Below are 19,017 nucleotides of genomic sequence, written 5' to 3'. Positions count from 1 at the left end.
CTAGAGTGATTGATTCAACTGATAGCTAAAATGACTACAAATCCAGGTTTTCATCACCACCGTCAGAGGAATATTTTGATAAGATTTCATTATGATAATTTATATTTGTTGATGGATTGTTGGTCACAAGTGAAAGTGTAATCTGCCTGCTAACATGAGAGTGTGTTTTGAAATGTTAAAACATCTTGAATGCTGTTAAAGATAAAGTTATATTACACAGTCCAAGGTAAAAAGCACATTTTGTTAAAAAAGGCTGTATAGCTCAGTACATAAATGCAGTACAAGGTTTTATTTTTTTCAATTTTGCACCCTGTTTTATCTCACTTCTCAAGAATGACTGAATTGTGTTCAAAATGATAAATTATACACTGTAAACCGTAAAAAGATGTAAACAAAACTAAAATTATTGTTGTGTAACGTTACTTCTCGTTACATTGTAATTGTTTGTGAAACATACCAGCACTTTCTGAGTAAAAAGTCTTTATTAGCGTGTAATTTAACGCTGAGAAGTCGGTGACATCCACGACGGCAGGCGACAGTAAAGCCCAGGCGCGTCACCGAACCCCAGCGAAGAATCGCCGCGCCTCGTGAACGCGCACAGCGACACCAATCCGCTAGATTAGAGGGGGCGCGCGCACGCACAGGAGGCGCATAGTTTCTCCAAACAAAAACTATTGTGCGTTTTCACGCGTTTGGAGCGGTTTCGCTTTTAACCCGAGACCGGAGGATGTACGATCTGTGAGGACTGTGATTGTATCGGATATACACACATTTTATCAGCCTCTTGTCAGATTTTATTTAAAGAGAAAGAGAAACAACTAACGTTAGATGTTTTTACGGATCAGATCCATGAAACCCCGAGGAACAACAACAACCTCATGACTTACCTCGAAAGGATTTATTCATCTCAAGATCGCCTTTACACGTAGTAGATTCATGATTTGTTTTTATTTTGAATATTTTTTGGACTTCAAAGAGCAAAGAATAGCTAGAATCAAGTATTTTCTTTGTCTGTCTATTATTGCATTGAAGTAGTGATCACTAAATGACTGCTAGTGTAACACACCAAGCTCTCCAGATATAACGTGCAAAGACGAACATGTCAGCATTATTTCCTGATTAGACAAGAGACTGAATAGGATTGGGAATGCAATAGCAGTTGCATTGATTTGCGCATGTTTAGACATTAATTGAAAGAAATCTCCCTTTGTCAGCCGAACAGAGAAAGAGACGTGTGGGATCTGGCTATGTCCTTCTTTAATTTCCGAAAAATCTTTAAATTGGGCGCAGAGAAGAAGAAAAAGCAATATGATCACGTGCACAGGGACACGAACCCGGAGGAAATCTGGGAGATTGTGGGAGAACTGGGGGATGGAGCCTTCGGAAAGGTCTTCAAGGTACAATAAAAACAAAGATCTCGATTAATCTTCTGATTTTTGGACGCCAATAGTTTTCTTATGAATAGATATAGGGTTACCTACATATAATACACTTATAATGGAATTGCTCTATTGATATCCATCAATCTATCTAGTACACAAACTAATGAAAGTGCAAGAAAATATTGTTTCTTTTTAGACTGTGGCTATAATTATTTTAGTACCCTTAAAAATTAGACTAACTTTTTTTTTTCAACAAAATATTTGCGTAAATTAGAAACATTTGACTCTTTTAATAATTTTAACTCCCTTTAAATACTATTAATATCTGTTGTCATTGTATTAATTTATATTTTATGAAAAATGTGTATTTGCATTACAAATTGCATGCAAGTTGTACATTGTCAAAGTTTGAATTCTAAAAATTAAATGTCTTCATAACATGCCAAATACATCAAAAGCAACTGCATCACACATAGTGGCAAAATACAATCAAAAACCACTGCACATTTCATTCACAATCGTCCTGCAATAAACAGCAGACTTTGACCTGGTTAGTTTTTCACTGCTGAATCACGTTAGCTTCTAAATCCTTTAGATTACCAAAGCAGTCGAATTGTTCTGTTGACCTTCGTCATTACTGTGAATGGCACTGAATAGGATTTCTGTTGAAGGGTGGACTGCATGGTATGTATAAATAAACTTTTTATTGAAATATAATTTTCTTTTTATTCAGGCTCAAAACAAGCAGACAGGCATTTTTGCTGCTGCAAAGGTGATTGACACCAAAAGTGAAGATGAGCTGGAGGACTACATGGTGGAGATTGACATCTTGGCATCATGTGATCATCACAATATTGTCAAGCTGCTTGATGCGTTTTACTACGAGAGCAAACTGTGGGTGAGTGTGGATTTAGTTTGTTTAGTTTCCTTATTACGCAGATTTTGTTTTGTGTTTTCCACAGCAATAGCTTCATATTGCATGGTGACTAGATCATCATCATCAAAGACAGGACAAAGGAATAGGAGACAATCCTGCTTGCTTTCTTGTTAACTCAAGCTATTTCCTTCCTGCACAGTGGAAGTTTACAACAAGGTTGAAGTGGCCTCAGACAGCTTTCAGGTCATTTCAGTCCTTTTGTGACCCTGGACCACAAAACCAGTCTTAAGTCACTGGGGTATATTTGTAGCAATAGCCAAAAATACATTGCATGGGTCAAAATGATTGATTTTTCTTTTATGCCAAAAATCATTGGGATATTAAGTAACGATCATGTTCCTTGAAGATATTTTGTAAATTTTGTACCGTAAATATATCAAAACTTCATTTGTGATTAGTAATATGCATTGCTAAGGTCTTCATTTGGACAACTTTAAAGGCAATTTTCTCAGTATTTGAATTTTTTTGCACCCTCAGATTCCAGATTTTCAAATTATATCTCAGCCTAATATTGCCCTATCATAACAAACCATACATCAGTGGAAAGCTCATTTATTCAGGGTAGTTCCTATTTATTGGCAATGATTATTCTTATTGCTATAATAAGTATTTTTACTGTATTATCATAAATGCATGCAAAAAAAATCATGAAAAATTAATGGGAGTACAAAAATCTTGATTTGTGTGCAAAAAATCCTATTAATGCCAAACTTTTGAATGGTAGTGTAATATACTAGGGCTGCAAAACGAAATAAAAAAGTTTATGTTCACATGCTATATGTGTGTGTACTGTGTATATTTATTATGTATATACAAACACACACCCATGTATATATTAAAAAAATATTTTTGTGTATATATATATATATATACACATGTGTCTAATTTATATTACATGTAAATGATAAATATTTTATATATAAATCTAACATTTGTTACATTATAAATTTTTCCTTAATATATACATGTATGTGTGTGTATTTATATATTCATAATAAATATACACAGTACACACATAGTATATAAACATGAACTTTTATTTTGAATGTGGTTAATCATTTTGCAGCCCTATAATATACAATTAAAATGATTTTTCTATTGTATAATTGTCAGTGTCATACTGCCAAACATTTTAAGGGCCTTAAAATTAAGCTCCATCTGAAGTAAAATATGGTTTGTTATTTAGTTTGATTTGAAAGTGAATATGACCTGGACACAGTCTTCAAATGTTTCATGAGATTTACCAGAAAGGCAAGGCAAGTTTCTCACAGTGAGCACAGGCTTGAGTACTCTCAGTCAGTGCCTGTTTTCTTCATCTGCCTCATTGTGCACTGAACAATGTGTACTGGGAGAGGTGTGCATATTTTACTCTGATCCTGCCGTACACAAGGAAATGGACTGATATTAACCTATTTCAGTATGAAGATATGGGAGGGCTTTGATTTAGCTGTGATTCAAGGATTGTTTAAACTGGATTATTCATCAGCCATTTATAGCTTAAGCAGAATAAATAGCACATCTCTCTTTGTGGTATATTTGAGGCTTAATAGTGCATTCTGTTTGCCAGAAAGTGGGATCAATGGGAATAAACAGAAAACTATACTTCAGAGTTGCAAATGAAGCCTCTTCTTGTGCGTTGAGTATGGCCATTGTCGTTCTGAGACTGAATGACCGTACTGTGTGGGCTATTGTGTTCTCAATGCCGTCAGTCTAAACCAACATCTCACCCACAGTGACACAGCGCTCGAGAGAATGAATAACGCCGACTGTTCTGAGTGCTGCACCAGTAGTGTGAGGATCAGACATTAACACTGTTTTAAAGCTTCATGTGTTTCTTAGCTGAAGCTATTTGCACTTTTATTTACAAATTTGAGCAAATTTTTGAGTCTAACATCATAGCTTAATAGTCAGCAAGCAAGTAATCCATGATTATTTAGTGTAGTAGTACATTTTTAGATTGGTTCAGTCGATGATTCATTAAAATCTCACAACTCGCCTAAAATATAATGTATAGTATTTGTAATGCAGGTAACTCTGTTGTTGTTTAGTAGTGACTATGTGAGCAGTCTTTACCAGTACCTGCCCATCCTCTTCAGATGACCCCAGCCGTGACCCCTCCATCCGCCTGCTGTTCACGGAAACTCTCCTGTTCTAATCCTATTAGGACAGAAAGGGCTCAATTCTGGCGCTGCGCTAATGTGCAGAGAGCTTTCGTCTTTCCTCGTGCTCATACAGGCCTCTGTCGCTCGATCCGGTTATGTCATTCTCCATATTGAGGAGCAAGAAAAGCCTTCAAGACTCAGCAGCCTCAGTGGCCAATCATGACCCTGCAATGCAGCGCAGTTGACCAACCACAGCCCTGCGAAGTGAATTGTTTTGTAATAATGTGGTCTAGTCGTTGAACTGGAGTTCTGGTTTTATCCATTTATTTGCCACAAACTCTGATGTGTTCATGGGCTAAGCTGAGTGAGATTTCTAGATGTTGTTGTTTGTGCACATGTGCACAAGAATAAATGAGTTGAATGAACAATGACTCTCTGAATGAGTGCAGCTTGTCTGTGTTTTAAACCACTGGCTGCATGTAGGTGCGTTCATGACAATAGCATAAACAGATTTGGCTACTAAACACAATTCTGCTATTGTGCCCAGATGATTGTTGGGAAATAAAGCCAGTATGCTAATCTCAGTCAGTCTGTTTTGTGCGATGTAGTGTAAGCAGCCATACTTTTGTAAAACGGTGTGATTGTGTTTTAGGAAAGACCCAGTTTTATGTTCTCAATGTTTCTGTCTGCAGATCCTGATAGAGTTCTGTGCCGGCGGAGCCATCGATGCAGTCATGCTCGGTGAGTTCACACAAAGCATTTAACATGCAAGACTGCATCAGGAAAAGGTGACGTATAACAACCAGTTCCTTGTCATTAGTCAAAAACACATTTAAATCTTAAAGGCTAAGTTGAACTTTAACTGGACATTTATTACTCACACTGGTTGCTTGACCTGTTAAAGCTCAAGTTCAGTGTAGATATGTTTTGTTTTATAGAATGAGGGTCAGATTCTTTTTTCTGGAAATTAATACTTTTATTTATCAAGGATGCATTAAATTGATCAAAAGTGACAGTAAAAACTTTTATTATGTTACAAAAGTTTTCTAATGCAAGTTTTTTTACTTTCTATTCACCAAAGAATCCTTCAAAAAGTATTTTTACAAAGATATAAACAGTACAACCTTTGATGATACAATATTGTGAAATATTGATAATAATAATAAATGTTTCTTGAGCAGCAAATCAGCATATTGGAATGATTTCTGAAGGATAATGTGACACTGAAGACTGGAGTAATGATGCTGGAAATTCAGCTTTAATCACAGGAATACATTTTATTTATTATTAAAATATATTAAAATAGAAAACAATTTTAAATTGTAATAATATTTATCAGTATTACTATATCATATAACTGATATATATATATATATATATATATATATTATATATCATAAATATCCATCATGTGATTTGTAAAATGTTTGTTGGTAATGCTTGTATATCACAATATATATTTTTTTTATTGAAACACCATTTAAAAAGTAAAACACAGGAAAAACATTAATGGTCCTTAAAACAGTTTCCAAATTAACGGTAGACCTGTCTATCAAAATAAATGAATTTGCTTCATTTTTGATTGTAATTAGCTTTCAGTTCAGTTAGTGAGTCAAATGTTGATTCAGTAACGGCTTGGACTGATTCAGTGAGTCAAGTACTCATCATGGCTGATTCAAACTGGTAACTCCTGAGTTATGTGAGAAATTTAAAGTGATAGTTCACCCAAAAATTTAAATTCTGTCATTAATTACTCACCCTCATGTCGTTCCAATCCCGTAAGAGAGCTCTCGGATTTGATCAAAAATATCTTAATTTGTGTTCTGAAGATAAACGAAGGTCTTGAACGACGCGAGGGTGAGTAATTAATGACAGAATTTCTAATTCTGGGTGAACTATCCCTTTAAGAATCAGCAACTAATTTTACATAACTCAAAACTGAATGTTAGGAAACAGAAAATATGATTGTAATAGTATATGGAAATTATTTTAAATCTTCATATAAGTGTATTTGTGTTTGTAAGCATTTCCCTCTTCATTTGTGTGTGTAGAGCTGGAAAGGCCTCTGACGGAGCCGCAGATCAGGGTGGTTTGTAAGCAGACTCTGGAGGCTCTGCAGTATCTGCATGACAACAAGGTGATCCACAGAGACTTGAAGGCTGGAAACATCCTGCTCTCACTCGACGGAGATGTCAAACTGGGTGAGTAGGGTTTGTAGGGAGCGTTTAGATGCTACAGATTCTGTGCATGTGCAGCTAGTTAATCAGCTCAGGAAGTTTATTATCAGATTCACAGTGAAGTGTTTTTAGTTTTTGTTGCTCATTTCAGCCGTTTCAGATGATGAGCAGTTTCACAGTTATGTAATAACACAGTGGAGAGACACAGAAAGATACAGAGAGGAACTGAGGAGGGTCATTTACATGTCAGACTAAACCGCAGCTAAAATAAACTACGTCAGTGACCAGATGTAAATTATTCTGTGGTGCTGGTTTGTGAAACTACCGAATGTCATTGCATTAGACAACAAGATATCAAGACAAACATTGTTTTTATTTATATAAAGATGGCATAAGCACTCTTTTCAGGCAGAACGTTTCCCAAAAATAACTTTTTCTGTGTTTTTCAGCGGACTTTGGAGTGTCTGCCAAGAACACAAAGACCATCCAGCGAAGAGACTCTTTCATTGGAACCCCTTACTGGCAAGTTAGAGTTTCATAAAATGAAGCTACTTGTAATTACACACATTGACGTTGCTGACACACTGATATCGCTGTCTTTTATCCAGGATGGCTCCAGAGGTCGTGATGTGCGAGACGTCTAAGGACAGGCCGTATGACTATAAGGCTGATATTTGGTCTCTAGGAATCACTCTGATCGAGCTGGCCCAGATCGAACCGCCCAACCATGAGATGAACCCAATGAGAGTTCTGCTCAAGATCGCTAAAGCTGACCCGCCTACTCTCCAGCGGCCTTCAAAATGGTACAAAACCAAGTGATTTGTGTGAATAGTATGACACAGACTACTGTTTTTTTGCACTTGTATTTTTTTTATATATATATATAATTTTTTGGTGACACTTTACTGAAATTCTTTAGACAATATGCATTATAGATGCATCATAGAAGTAGTTTTAATGCATTGTAATGCACACAAACAAATCTTTAAATGTTATAATGCAGTTTATTTTTGATTGAAATTATGCATAAAGGCTTTAATTAAATGTTACCACATTTTTAGTTTACTGAGCCAACAGGCTTCAAAATGGTATTTTACAAAAGGTTTTTTTATTTGAAAATAATAATAATAATTTTAGTATAAGTAAATTGTTGTTTTTTTTATAATTAAATTTGATTATTTATTTAATTCTTACATTTTCTTGCATTTTTTAAAAATATATTTTTAATTCTTTGTTTCATTGTATTTTACCTCATTTTAATTAATATTAAATATTAGTGTTTTCAGTGATTAACTTTAAGTAAGCTATAATGACAGCAATGATAATCTAAATGCACAAATAGGGCAAGTGAGCCTCCGCAGTTAAATATACAGTAAATAAAAATGAATTAAAAAATTGTGAATGTATGTTTTATTTAATATTATTTTAAGAATTGTGTTTATATGCGTGTGTGTAAATGTGCATGTGTATATACACGATCAATGAAAGTCACTATTGGAAACACTGATTTCTCATGATCTCGAAAATTAAATGCTTAAATGCATGAAATGAATTTCAATTTTCTTTTTTTCTTTTTGTTTTACCCATACTTCCATTTGGTTTATTTCAGAGTTTTAATTACTTCTCTCTGCATTCTTCTGCAGGTCTCCTGAGTTTAATGACTTCCTGAAACATGCGCTGGATAAGAATGTGGACAATAGGTGGAGCACAGCACAACTTCTTCAGGTGAATTGACATGTCTCACCTTTATTTCAAGACTTATAATCTAAGACCACATCCTCACAAACTTGACCTAACCTGAGTCAGAATAGCAGCAGCCTCTCAGCGTAAAAGCCCCTTGTTTACCATCACCCTGGTCTGCTGCTCGTCCACCTGCTGCTCTATGTGGCCTTTCTTGCCACATGAATCAGCAGCTATTCATTTATAAGTTTGTCTGTGTCAGGCACTTTCTGCACCAGCCTTCATCCTAAGAACTGACGTCAGCAAAGGAGATTTTCTTTCCGAGGCTTTAAGTAGGCCAGCCTAGCACTGACGGCGAGCATATGCACACACGCTCACTTAGAAGCACTAAACGCTGCAGTTAAAGGCTGAATGGGGTTGAAAATACAGAACTCGAGTTTTCCTCCAATTAAGGTGATCATATCAAAGAAGCTGCACATTCTCAGACCAGCTATTGATTGTCTGCAGCAGGTCTCAAAGCCAAGAAAGGTAAGAAATGGAGACTAGGATCCTCATGGGACATTGATTATGTTGTGCTCGTTTTCCTCTTGTCTGTTGAACACTTGAGTTTCAGGCATTTTCTGTTTGGCTTATCTTATGACAATGCAATATATCTTAATGGTCCTAAATTAGGCCTTATTTTCTTAATGCCAAATAGTGATGCACAGTGTATCATTATCATATTGGTTATCATACTAGACGTGGTTCTTGTCCATCTTACCATATTGGTTTATTTGTGGAGACTAATTCTTACTTACATTTGCTTTTAAATTTGGCTGTAAAAGTTAATTTTTAAAAACACTAATAATTTAATGGCACTGTTTATTTATTTATTTATACTTGTCCACCAGTTCCAACAAACTTCAAAATTATATGAGACGAAGGTTGATTCATGTAAAAATATATTTTGTTGTTGTTGGGTTTTTTTTGCACATTTGACTGAATTTGTTTCTCAAGATCTTTGAAAACACTAATAATTTAAAAGTACTGTTAAATGTAATCTTTTGCAAATCTCAAAATGCATATTCATTTTTCAGTACAGTAAAATGTACAAAATTGTATTGTACAATATGAAAAATGAACATGCATTTTGAGCGTGTGTATGTGTATATATGTGTGTTTTTGTTTTGTATTATTATTTATTATTTTCTGAAAATTGACAATAATATCAGATGAAATTAATACTTGTACATTAAATATGTGTTGGACGATGCTAGCTTCAAAGAATTTACCTGGAACAGTGTAATCCGATGTTCAGATTATTACTGTCTTGTTAATATTTGCTAATATGTGTAATTTTAATGCTTATTGTAGTAAAGGTAGTTTCCTTCATCTGTGCAGCACCCGTTTGTGAGTAGTGTGACCAACAGCCGACCCCTGCGGGAACTCGTCGCTGAGGCCAAGGCGGAGGTCACAGAGGAGATAGAGGACCTGAAGGAGGAAGAGGAGGAAGAAGATCATGAAGGAAACCTGGTAAGAGATTATAGGAACCACAAACATATTTGGAACACTTTTCAGAGAAATATTAATTCTAGTGTGGACTGCTAAGTCTGGATGAATATTCAGCGTACCGTTGGCCTGTTGAATTTACCCTTTGCATTTATTACATAGCAGCGTGTTTATTTTTTTCCTCCTTCATTATTGTGCTAACATGTTTAAAATGATCTTTCCCTTTAGCTGCTTCCTGGACACAAACGTGCACCATCTGACGCTAGCGTTGGAAGCTCTGAAGACGAGAAGCTTCCACAGTCGCCATCCACCTTGGAGTCTGTTCCTGAGAAGATCGAGGAGGTCGCTACACCCAAACTGCCAGATGATAATGGTATAACTGGAATAAAGAAGGAAGAAGAACCTCTGAAGGTGGGCGAGAACCACATTGAGGATGTAGCAGAACCTGAATCTAAGGAACAAGCTGTGGAATTATCTCCAAAGGAATCTCAAGAACCTAAAGCTGAAGAGAAGCCTCTAGAACCAGAGACTCCTACTGATACAGTAGTCCAAACAGAGGAGCAAAGAGCCAAACCTGATGGAGAGAAACTGGAAGAGGAAAAGGAGGTGGTGGGCAATGGTGAACTCAAAAAGGAAGTGTCTGCATCAGATATTTCTTCATTGGAGACACCAACAGAACCCGTTAAACAAGCTGTGCCTGATGAACCTATTCCAACATATCCATTGAAAGAAGAAGAGAGCGTTGAGGAAAAGGAGAAACCTGAACTGTTGGAGAAACAAAGCCCAGTGAAGCCCAGGTATGTGAAGAAGGAGGACTCTGACTCTGGGATCAGTTCTTCAGCTGACAACAGCAGCATAGATCTGAACTTATCCATCTCCAGCTTTATTAGCAAATCCAAGGAGCCAGGAACCATCTCTCAGCAGGTGAGAAACACCTTCTGTCATTACACTAGTTTTATGATCTAGCAAGAATGAAAGTTTTTCAGTGGAGCCTCTGATTAAAATTTTAGTGTTGTTACACCTGGTTTGATTCTTTTTTTATATATATATATGGCCCTGGACCACAAAAACCAGTCTTACGTCGCTGGGGTATATTTGTAGCAATAGCCAAAAATACATTTTTTTTTTCTTTTATGCCAAAAATCATTAGGATATTACATAAAGATCATGTTCCATGAATATATTTTGTAAATGTATCAAAACTTAATTTTTGATTAGTAATATGCATTGCTAAGGACTTAATTTAGACAACTTTAAAGGTAATTTTCTCAATATTTAGATTCTTTTTTTTTTACCCTCAGGTTCCAAGTTTTCAAATAGTTGTATCTCGGCTAAATATTGTCCAATCCTAGCAAACCATACATCAATGGAAAGCTTATTTATTCAGCTTTCAGGTGTATGTATAAATGTATAAATGTGAAGTGAATGTATAAATCTCAATTTCGAAAAATTGACACTTAAGACTGGTTTTGTGGTCCAGGGTCACTTATATAAAAATCAGTCCAATCAGTTCATTGAATCAGTTCAAAACTCTGATTAAATGATTTGCTCGTGTTGTCACTCAGAAATGTTCCCAGTGTGGCATTTTTCTTTTGTTTAAATTTTTAAATATTACAAATTTAATAGATTTAAAATAAATAAATATATGTATAGTGAACTGTAAATTTAGTGAAAAATTTATGAAAATAAAAACAAAATAGTTTTATTTAATTTATATAATTGTATTTTTTAATGGGAGTATGTTTTTACATTTTAAACCATTTTAATATTTTTTCAGGCTTGCTTTATTTATTTATTAACTGAGTTTAAGTTGTAAAATGTAAGCTTTTTAAACCTAAAGGCTGAATGTAAATTGCAAAAAAATATATTGTGAATTAATTTTGTGGCCTGCAAATTATTTGTTTGCTTGTTACTGGGTTCCAAGTTAAACATTAAAAAAAAAAAAAAAAAAAATTGTACAATTTTAACTTTAGACTGCAGTGGCTGTTAGGCCAAACTATATTTGGTTTTACTAAAGAAAAAAATAATGAAGCACATTTACACCACTATCATGAATATTGTGTTATATATATCATAAGGCTGAAAAATATCTGGAATATTTTTTTTTCAAATAAATAATATTCAATGTGTTCTAGTACAACAAGAGACAGAAAAAGACTCTGAAAAAGACTCGCAAGTTCATCGTGGATGGTGTGGAAGTCAGCGTAACAACGTCCAAGATCATCACAGACAATGACACCAAAAGCGAGATGATGAGATTCCTCCGGTGAGGCATCAGCTGCTTAACTGCTCTAAGATGATTTGCATGTTTGCTTCATGTTTGCATCATATTTGCATTCATTGATAATGACTTTAGCTCTGCCTGTTTCATGTTGTGGTAGAAATTTTATGGTAAAAGCTTCTGCTTCTTTTGCTTGTATCAATCTGTTTTGGTAAATGCACACAGACAGCTAGTGCCCTTGAGTGTTCAATCATCTTTCGTGGCAGGACGGAATAACTACAAAGCGGCACAAAAATGTTTCCTGTGCAGTGTTTATTAGTGCTGTTTACAGATAAAAGACTAGATGTGCTAAAAGGAAAATAAGCTGAGTGATACTTCCTGTTCCTGCCTGGATGAGCATCCTGTTAGACTGGATAGTGCCATTTCCACAAACTCTGCAGTTTTCATACTTCAGCAATTTTAAATCAGCATTTGTAGGTGGATTTATTTGATTGCATAAAAATCTAAAAATGCCATATAATGGTAGTTTAAATACTGTGCTTTCTTAAAAATAAAGGTTCCAAAAGGAAATGTTTCCCCAGAAAATGCTTCAGTTTTTAAAAGAACCATTTTAACATTTTAAAAATCGAAAAATCTTATTCCACTTATAAAGAACTTTCTATGGAATGGAAAGGTTCTGTGGTACTTCATGGATTTTTTTTTTTATTGTTCGATCAGTGTAAAATGAGTGTAAAATGTTTCAGGCGTCAGGAGCTGAGGGAACTGAGACTTCTTCAGAAAGAGGAGCAGAGAGCCCAACAGCAGCTCAGCAACAAACTCCAGCAGCAGAGAGAGCAGATCTACAAACGCTTCGAACAGGAAGTCACGGTGAGCAAGAACTGAATCACTGTTTTATTGATGGAACCGGATCATATCAAAACAAGGACAATCAAACAACTATTCACTGGGGTGATCCCAGTGAATAGTTGTTTGATTGTCCTTGTTTTGATATGATCCGGTCCGGACTTCACCGTGACTTCTTAAGATGGCACCTTGAAACCATGCACTGTTGCCACAGAAGAAACCAAAGCCTGTCAAGATACTCTGTTGATGTGATATTCAGGTGTTTATTACACTAATAGCCTTAGTTAGAAGCATATGTTTGCACTCCTGAGACTAGTGGTAACACCAAACCCAGAAACCCTGGCAAGAACCTTACCGAGTTACGTCACATGCTCAGCTGTGTCATTACCTTTAGGGTGCGTAATCTGTGTCTGATTATTAAGGGAAGGTCAGTGTTTTAAGCTGCATTACCTGGAACCGATGTCTCTTGTCTTCTACCTACTTATTTCTATATGTTTTTTGAGGGGCCCTGTAGGGGCAGTACTTGTAGATCTGCTTTATAATTTCTGTTTTCTTGTCTTGTCAGAGTAAGAAGCGTCAGTATGATACGGAGGTGGAGAATATGGAGCGGCAGCAGAAACAGACCATCGAGCGTCTGGAGCAGGAGCACACCGAGCGCCTCAGAGAAGAGGCCAAACGCATCAAAGCTGAGCAGGACAAAGAGCTTTCCAAGTTTCAGAGCACCCTCAAGAACCGCAAGAAAGAGGTATGGAAGAGATTAGGAAGTTGTTTCCCGCTTTTCAGAAGATTCATACTGTTGTTGATTTGAATAAATTTGTGAGCTCATCTCCCAGATTGCTTCTGATGTGTCCTCAACTAAATAAAATTCACATTGCCTGAGCTTCACCCTGCAAAATCCACCCAAATCTCCTTTATCTTCTCTTTCTGACATTTTTTGGGGAGTGCAGGAGCTCTCACCCAAACATGCGTTCATCCTGAAACATATTAGCGAGGATCTAATACAATCTCCTTGTGAGGAGGTAACATCCAAAAACATTTCCACTACTTGGTTTTTCTAGATGAGGCACATTTTGGCCGTTTTTAGTTTGTGTAGTCAATGCATTCTTTCAGATCTGGGTTTTTTCTTGATTGCTGCGTTGTTTGTTTGCACGACACTAAGAATTTCTAGTATATTTAAAGAATGTGGCACTTCTGATTATGTGGTGCATGTTACACGAGCACGATGAGGCGAATTGTTTCAACTCAGTTTTGTGTGTTGGTGTGTTTTGGTTGGTTCAAATGTATTTAGATGCATTTGTTCGTACAGTTTAAGTATGAATCCGTTATCTGTATCTCAACTAACGATAGCTCACAGGATGTTGCTCATGTGGCAGAACAGTCTCTCCAGCGCCGCCCTGCAGGATGCAAGCAGTGTGCCTTGAAACATGAACTCTGCTTTCCGTTATTTTCTTTTTAACTGTCTACTTAAGAAATATTAACAGTGTTAGCTCATATGGTTAAAAGCAGTTTCATTCTTTTAATAATTTCTGTTTTGCTTTAGTTCTCTGTTTCTTCCCAAAATGCACCCTGTCCTTCCAAAATGAATGTCTTCTGTTGTTTTTTCCTGGTTTTTAAGTACTGTGTGTGTACGTGTGTGCTTATAGGAGCAGGAGTTTCTTCAGAAGCAGCAGCAGGATCTGGACAGCGCTCTGAAGAAGATCATTCAGCAGCACAAACACGAGCTGGCCACTATTGAGAGAGACTGTCTCAACAACAAGCAGCAGCTCCTGAGAGGTCAATATTTGCACAAGTCTCCTTCCCATTCTTCCCAACTCTTAATTTACAGTTTCTACAGTGTTAGCAGTTCAGACCATTCACAAACTAGTCGGTTGTTTGCGTGGTGAGCAGTAGCATTACAGTTCTCTAATGCTTGTCATGTGGCCTTTAGCAGTCTGGTCTGGTGTGGTCTGATCTGATCCTGCTGTTAAATGCATCACCATGGCATCTGCTCCATATGGCCTCCTCAGTTTTTAGAGGCTCCTACTGCATTTCAAACAAAGTCGAATGTAATTCCTACTTGAAATCTCAGATGCCCAAAGCCTATTGTGTTGTCTGATGTCCAAAAGGTGATATATAGAACTAAAATAGAATTTGTTTGTTCAGGTTTGCACATTTGTTTTACACACCTCTCTATGCAAACATTGACTAAACCAGTTTTTTGTTGACTTTGATGTATTTTGGGCATCAGCCTTTTATATTTATTCAAATATTTTTTCCTGGGTGTTAGAGAGAAAATATAAACTACTGTTCAAAGGAATATCCATTTTTCATATTGTGTTATGTTTTGATGCCTAAAATCGGTTCTTTCTGATTCTTGCAGCCCGAGAAGCCGCTATGTGGGAGCTGGAAGAGCGCCACCTACAGGAAAAACACCAGTTGCACAAACAGCAGTTGAAAGACCAGTGCTTCATGCAGCGACACCAGCTGCTTAAAAGACACGAGAAGGTTACTTCCCAGATCAGTCTTATATATGCTCTTCTGGCAGCTATTGGCATGAATTAGTTTTCACTCTAAATGTGTTTCTGTATAGGAAATGGAGCAGATGCATAGGTATAACCAGCGTCTGGTAGAGGAGATGAAGAACAAACAGACGCAGGAGAGGACCAGACTGCCTAAGATCCAGCGCAGTGATGCAAAGACCCGCATGGCCATGTTCAAAAAGAGTCTGCGCATCACGACCACAGGGGTCACGCCGGAACTGGAACGTGAGAGGGTCAAACAGGTCAGAGGTCATATCGGGTTCAGACTGAAGGATTAAAGGAATAGTTCACCCAAAAATTAAAATGCCCTGAAAATGTACTCACCCTCAGGGCATCCGAGATGTACATGAGTTTGTTTCTTCTTCAGAACAGATTTAGAGAAATTTAGCATCACTTGTTCACCAATCGATCCTCTGCAGTGAATGGGTGCCGTCAGAATGAGAGTCCAAACAGCTAATAAAAACATCACAGTAATCCACAAGTAACTCCAGCCCATCAATTAAAGTCTTGGGAAGCGAAAAGCTGCATGTTTATAAGAAACACATCCTTCATTATGACTTTTTTGAATTCAAGCCTTAGCTAAAATACAAGTACTTTATCAGTAATATTGCTTTTTCCAGTTAATAAGTCAACTTGTCTGAATCAGGAGAGAAATATGCACATATCAAGCACCGTTTATAAGCGAAAACTATCCAAAACAGTTTTAAACAAATGTCAGAGGATTTTGATGGGCTTTTTCATTAGAGAAGATGTTATTTTGGATTATGTATTATTCATATTTTGGCCAGATTTTAGGGTGACCTATTCCTTTAATAGTATAATTAGCTCTACCATTCATGAACATGAAAAGTTAATTGTTGTTTTTGCCAATAATAATTGGCCAGTTTAATTGTTTATGCTTTAAGGGAAATAAACATGCTCAATTAAATACCCAATATTGGCTGATATATATATGCAGTCAATGGGTACCGATTAACTAAAATTTGTAATATTGGCACAATATATCTGTGCCATATGTTATTGGATGCTGTTAGAGATTTTAATTAATTGGTATACATAGATTTGCAAGATAAGCTGATATCACTATTATATATCCAATATTGCCGGTTACCAATTGAAATATCTAATATTGGTCCATAATATTATATATTCATTATAATATTATATATAGTGCATCCCTAAATATTTAAACTTCTTGCACAGAATATTTTTTTCTTGTAGTCAATGTGTTTGTGTAGTAAACATTTATTTGTGTGGCCAATGAACAGTTTGCAGCACAGGAGGAGAAGAGACAAAAGAACGAGCGTCACCATCAACAACAGAAACATGAGACTCAGATGAGAGACCTGCAGACGCAGTGTGAGGCCAACATTAGAGAACTACAGCAGCTGCAGGTACACACTTGAGCAAACCATAGGAGAGACACAGTACATTGTTTTTAGAAAACGGTTACTTTGTCATAAAAATGAAAGTAATGGTGTCCTCTGCGTGTTTTAGAATGAGAAGTGCCATCTGTTGATTGAGCATGAGACTCAGAAGCTGAAGGAGCTGGATGAGGAGCACAGCGCAGAGCTCAAGGACTGGAGAGAGAAACTCAGACCCCGCAAGAAGGTACCACTTACTGTTATTAACACTAGTACTGAACCCAAGTCATAGTTCTGAATGGTTCAATTATTATACATTTTGTTGTCTTTGTAAACACCTTGTTTACAAGACTTTCTCGCACAGAATGAATCTATAATGATGGACTATGAAAAGATTTTATGTAATGCTTAATCCATTCCACTAGGTGTCAGTATAAAGGTCCTTGCACAGTCCGAAATTTTCGTATGCGTTTTAATTTTTTCGTATTCGTTATCCTTTCCTATCAAAATGCATGCTACGTATGCAAAAACGCAGAAAATCGAACCTGATTCAAAAAAAATTTATGACGGACGAAATTTTCGGAGGCAACGTGTAAACGCGATTGACACAATGTGAGGTCGTATTTATTTTTTAACGTGCGAAAATTTCGGACTCAGTGTGCAATGACCTTAAGTCCAACAAAGCGTAACCGAGTGCACCTTTACCATTCAACATTTCAATCATGTTAAAAAGATTTAATTAGTGCATTTACTAAGAACATGAAACCTCTGCATACAGGCCCTTGAGGACGAATTCGCCCGTAAGCTACAGGAACAGGAAATGTTCTTCAAAATGAGCGGGGAGTCTGCATGCCTTAACCCCTCCACCCAGAGCCGGATCTCAAAGTTCTACCCCGTCCCGAGTGTCCACTCCACTGGTTTTTAATGCACACATTCACACTAAAAGCACAGAGATGCTAAACTGCATTGTGACTGAACCTCGGCTGCCTTGTTCCCGGACTTCATTGTTCCAGTAATATACAGAGAATTCTGTGCTTTTTGTTTTTTAATTTAAGCTTTAAAAGTGGATTTTCAGTGTGGTTTCCCTAAACATTTCAGCAATGGTTTATGAAAGATAATGTGATTCACTAAATTGATCTCTTTTTTTTTTTTTTTTTTTCAAATCAGTGGTCTCAGTGTCTTTTTTTTTGGGTTTACTGTGGCATTTTTTTAGGATTAAATCTGCGTACATTAAATGACTGTTCAGCTTCAGGCTAATTTGCTTGCACTAAACTAAGCGGATGATGCAACTAAATCGATCAGAATCAAAAATCTGAATAATAATAAAAATGTTCTTAAAGTTTTAAAGGCACATTATTTAGAGGTAAATACCTTTTCATTAAGGACATAATTTCTGGGTTATTTAAATATGTTTGACTGACTGTTATCTCACATAACTTTTTTGAGCTTTGTTTATCATAATATGGATCTTTGGGATTTATAGTAGCAGCCATATTCATTTCTTTGAGGTGTTTTAGCATATCAGCCATACTGTATGCAAATATCCTGACATCACTGTGGTTTAAAGTGCATTTGTGCTTGCACTGCTATGCAATGTGAACATGTAGCCGAATTAAATCATCTCAACTTTCAATTATTTCTGTGAACTTCAAAGCAAGAAAACTCTGCATGTTGTCCATACTTACTTACATGGTTTTTTGATTACATGCGTTTTAGTTAACTCAGACATCTCTACAGTACATTAGTGTACTTTCAGTATAATTGTAGAGGATGATTTGTTCTGTAAACCGATGTACTTTAATCAGCCAGGTGTTCTTTTATTATTGTATACTGTAGCACATTTTTTTAGTAATAGATTTCCTTTCATCTCAACTCCCAACATACAGTTTGAAGTGTTTACTGCATTTACATTTGTGCCGTAGTCTGTAAAAACGGAACAAAACAACATTTAAAATCTGTGAAAAAAGGCAGAAACGTCAAAACACAAAGTTCTTGTCATTATGATCATCTGAGAGCATTGCTGCATGTATTTGACTGTACAGAGAGTGCTGTGCACCTTCTGATAAATGAATCCCTTCAGATAGACGCTTGCATTTGACTTTGTCTTGATTTTTTTTTTAAGCATTTTCAACTTGTGAGGTGAAGTTAGCAGCATAACAGTTGTATGTACTGTGTTTGTGTCAAAGATCAAATCATTGTGATTATAGGAAGCTGCTGTAATTAAAACTTTTGTGGTGAATAGTTCAGTCATCTGTGTTTCTCTATTCAAGATTCTCTGTTTATGAACATTACTGTAAAGTATCT

At 36.3% G+C, this 19,017-nt stretch overlaps 1 protein-coding gene across 1 annotated transcript; it reads left to right on the top strand.

Annotated features, from left to right (window-relative positions):
- Nucleotides 1–616: 616 nt before the first annotated feature.
- On the top strand, nucleotides 617–18,954 carry LOC306872791 (STE20-like serine/threonine-protein kinase). The gene is made up of 18 exons (XM_079421631.1): nucleotides 617–1,397; nucleotides 2,116–2,280; nucleotides 5,114–5,162; nucleotides 6,473–6,622; nucleotides 7,048–7,120; nucleotides 7,207–7,401; nucleotides 8,242–8,323; nucleotides 9,659–9,790; nucleotides 9,995–10,690; nucleotides 11,902–12,032; nucleotides 12,731–12,854; nucleotides 13,396–13,575; nucleotides 14,474–14,603; nucleotides 15,190–15,314; nucleotides 15,400–15,591; nucleotides 16,618–16,743; nucleotides 16,847–16,960; nucleotides 17,492–18,954. The coding sequence occupies exons 1-18, from the start codon at nucleotides 1,248–1,250 to the stop codon at nucleotides 17,636–17,638; spliced, it is 2,961 nt and encodes a 986-aa protein (XP_079277757.1). The 5' UTR covers nucleotides 617–1,247; the 3' UTR covers nucleotides 17,639–18,954.
- Nucleotides 18,955–19,017: the final 63 nt, after the last annotated feature.

The sequence above is a fragment of the Barbus barbus genome (genome assembly GCF_936440315.1).
Source record: "Barbus barbus genome assembly, chromosome: 7".
NCBI lineage: Eukaryota > Metazoa > Chordata > Actinopteri > Cypriniformes > Cyprinidae > Barbus > Barbus barbus.
The sequence above is the reverse complement of the archived record's forward strand: the minus strand, read 5'-3'. Positions and strand labels throughout refer to the sequence as shown.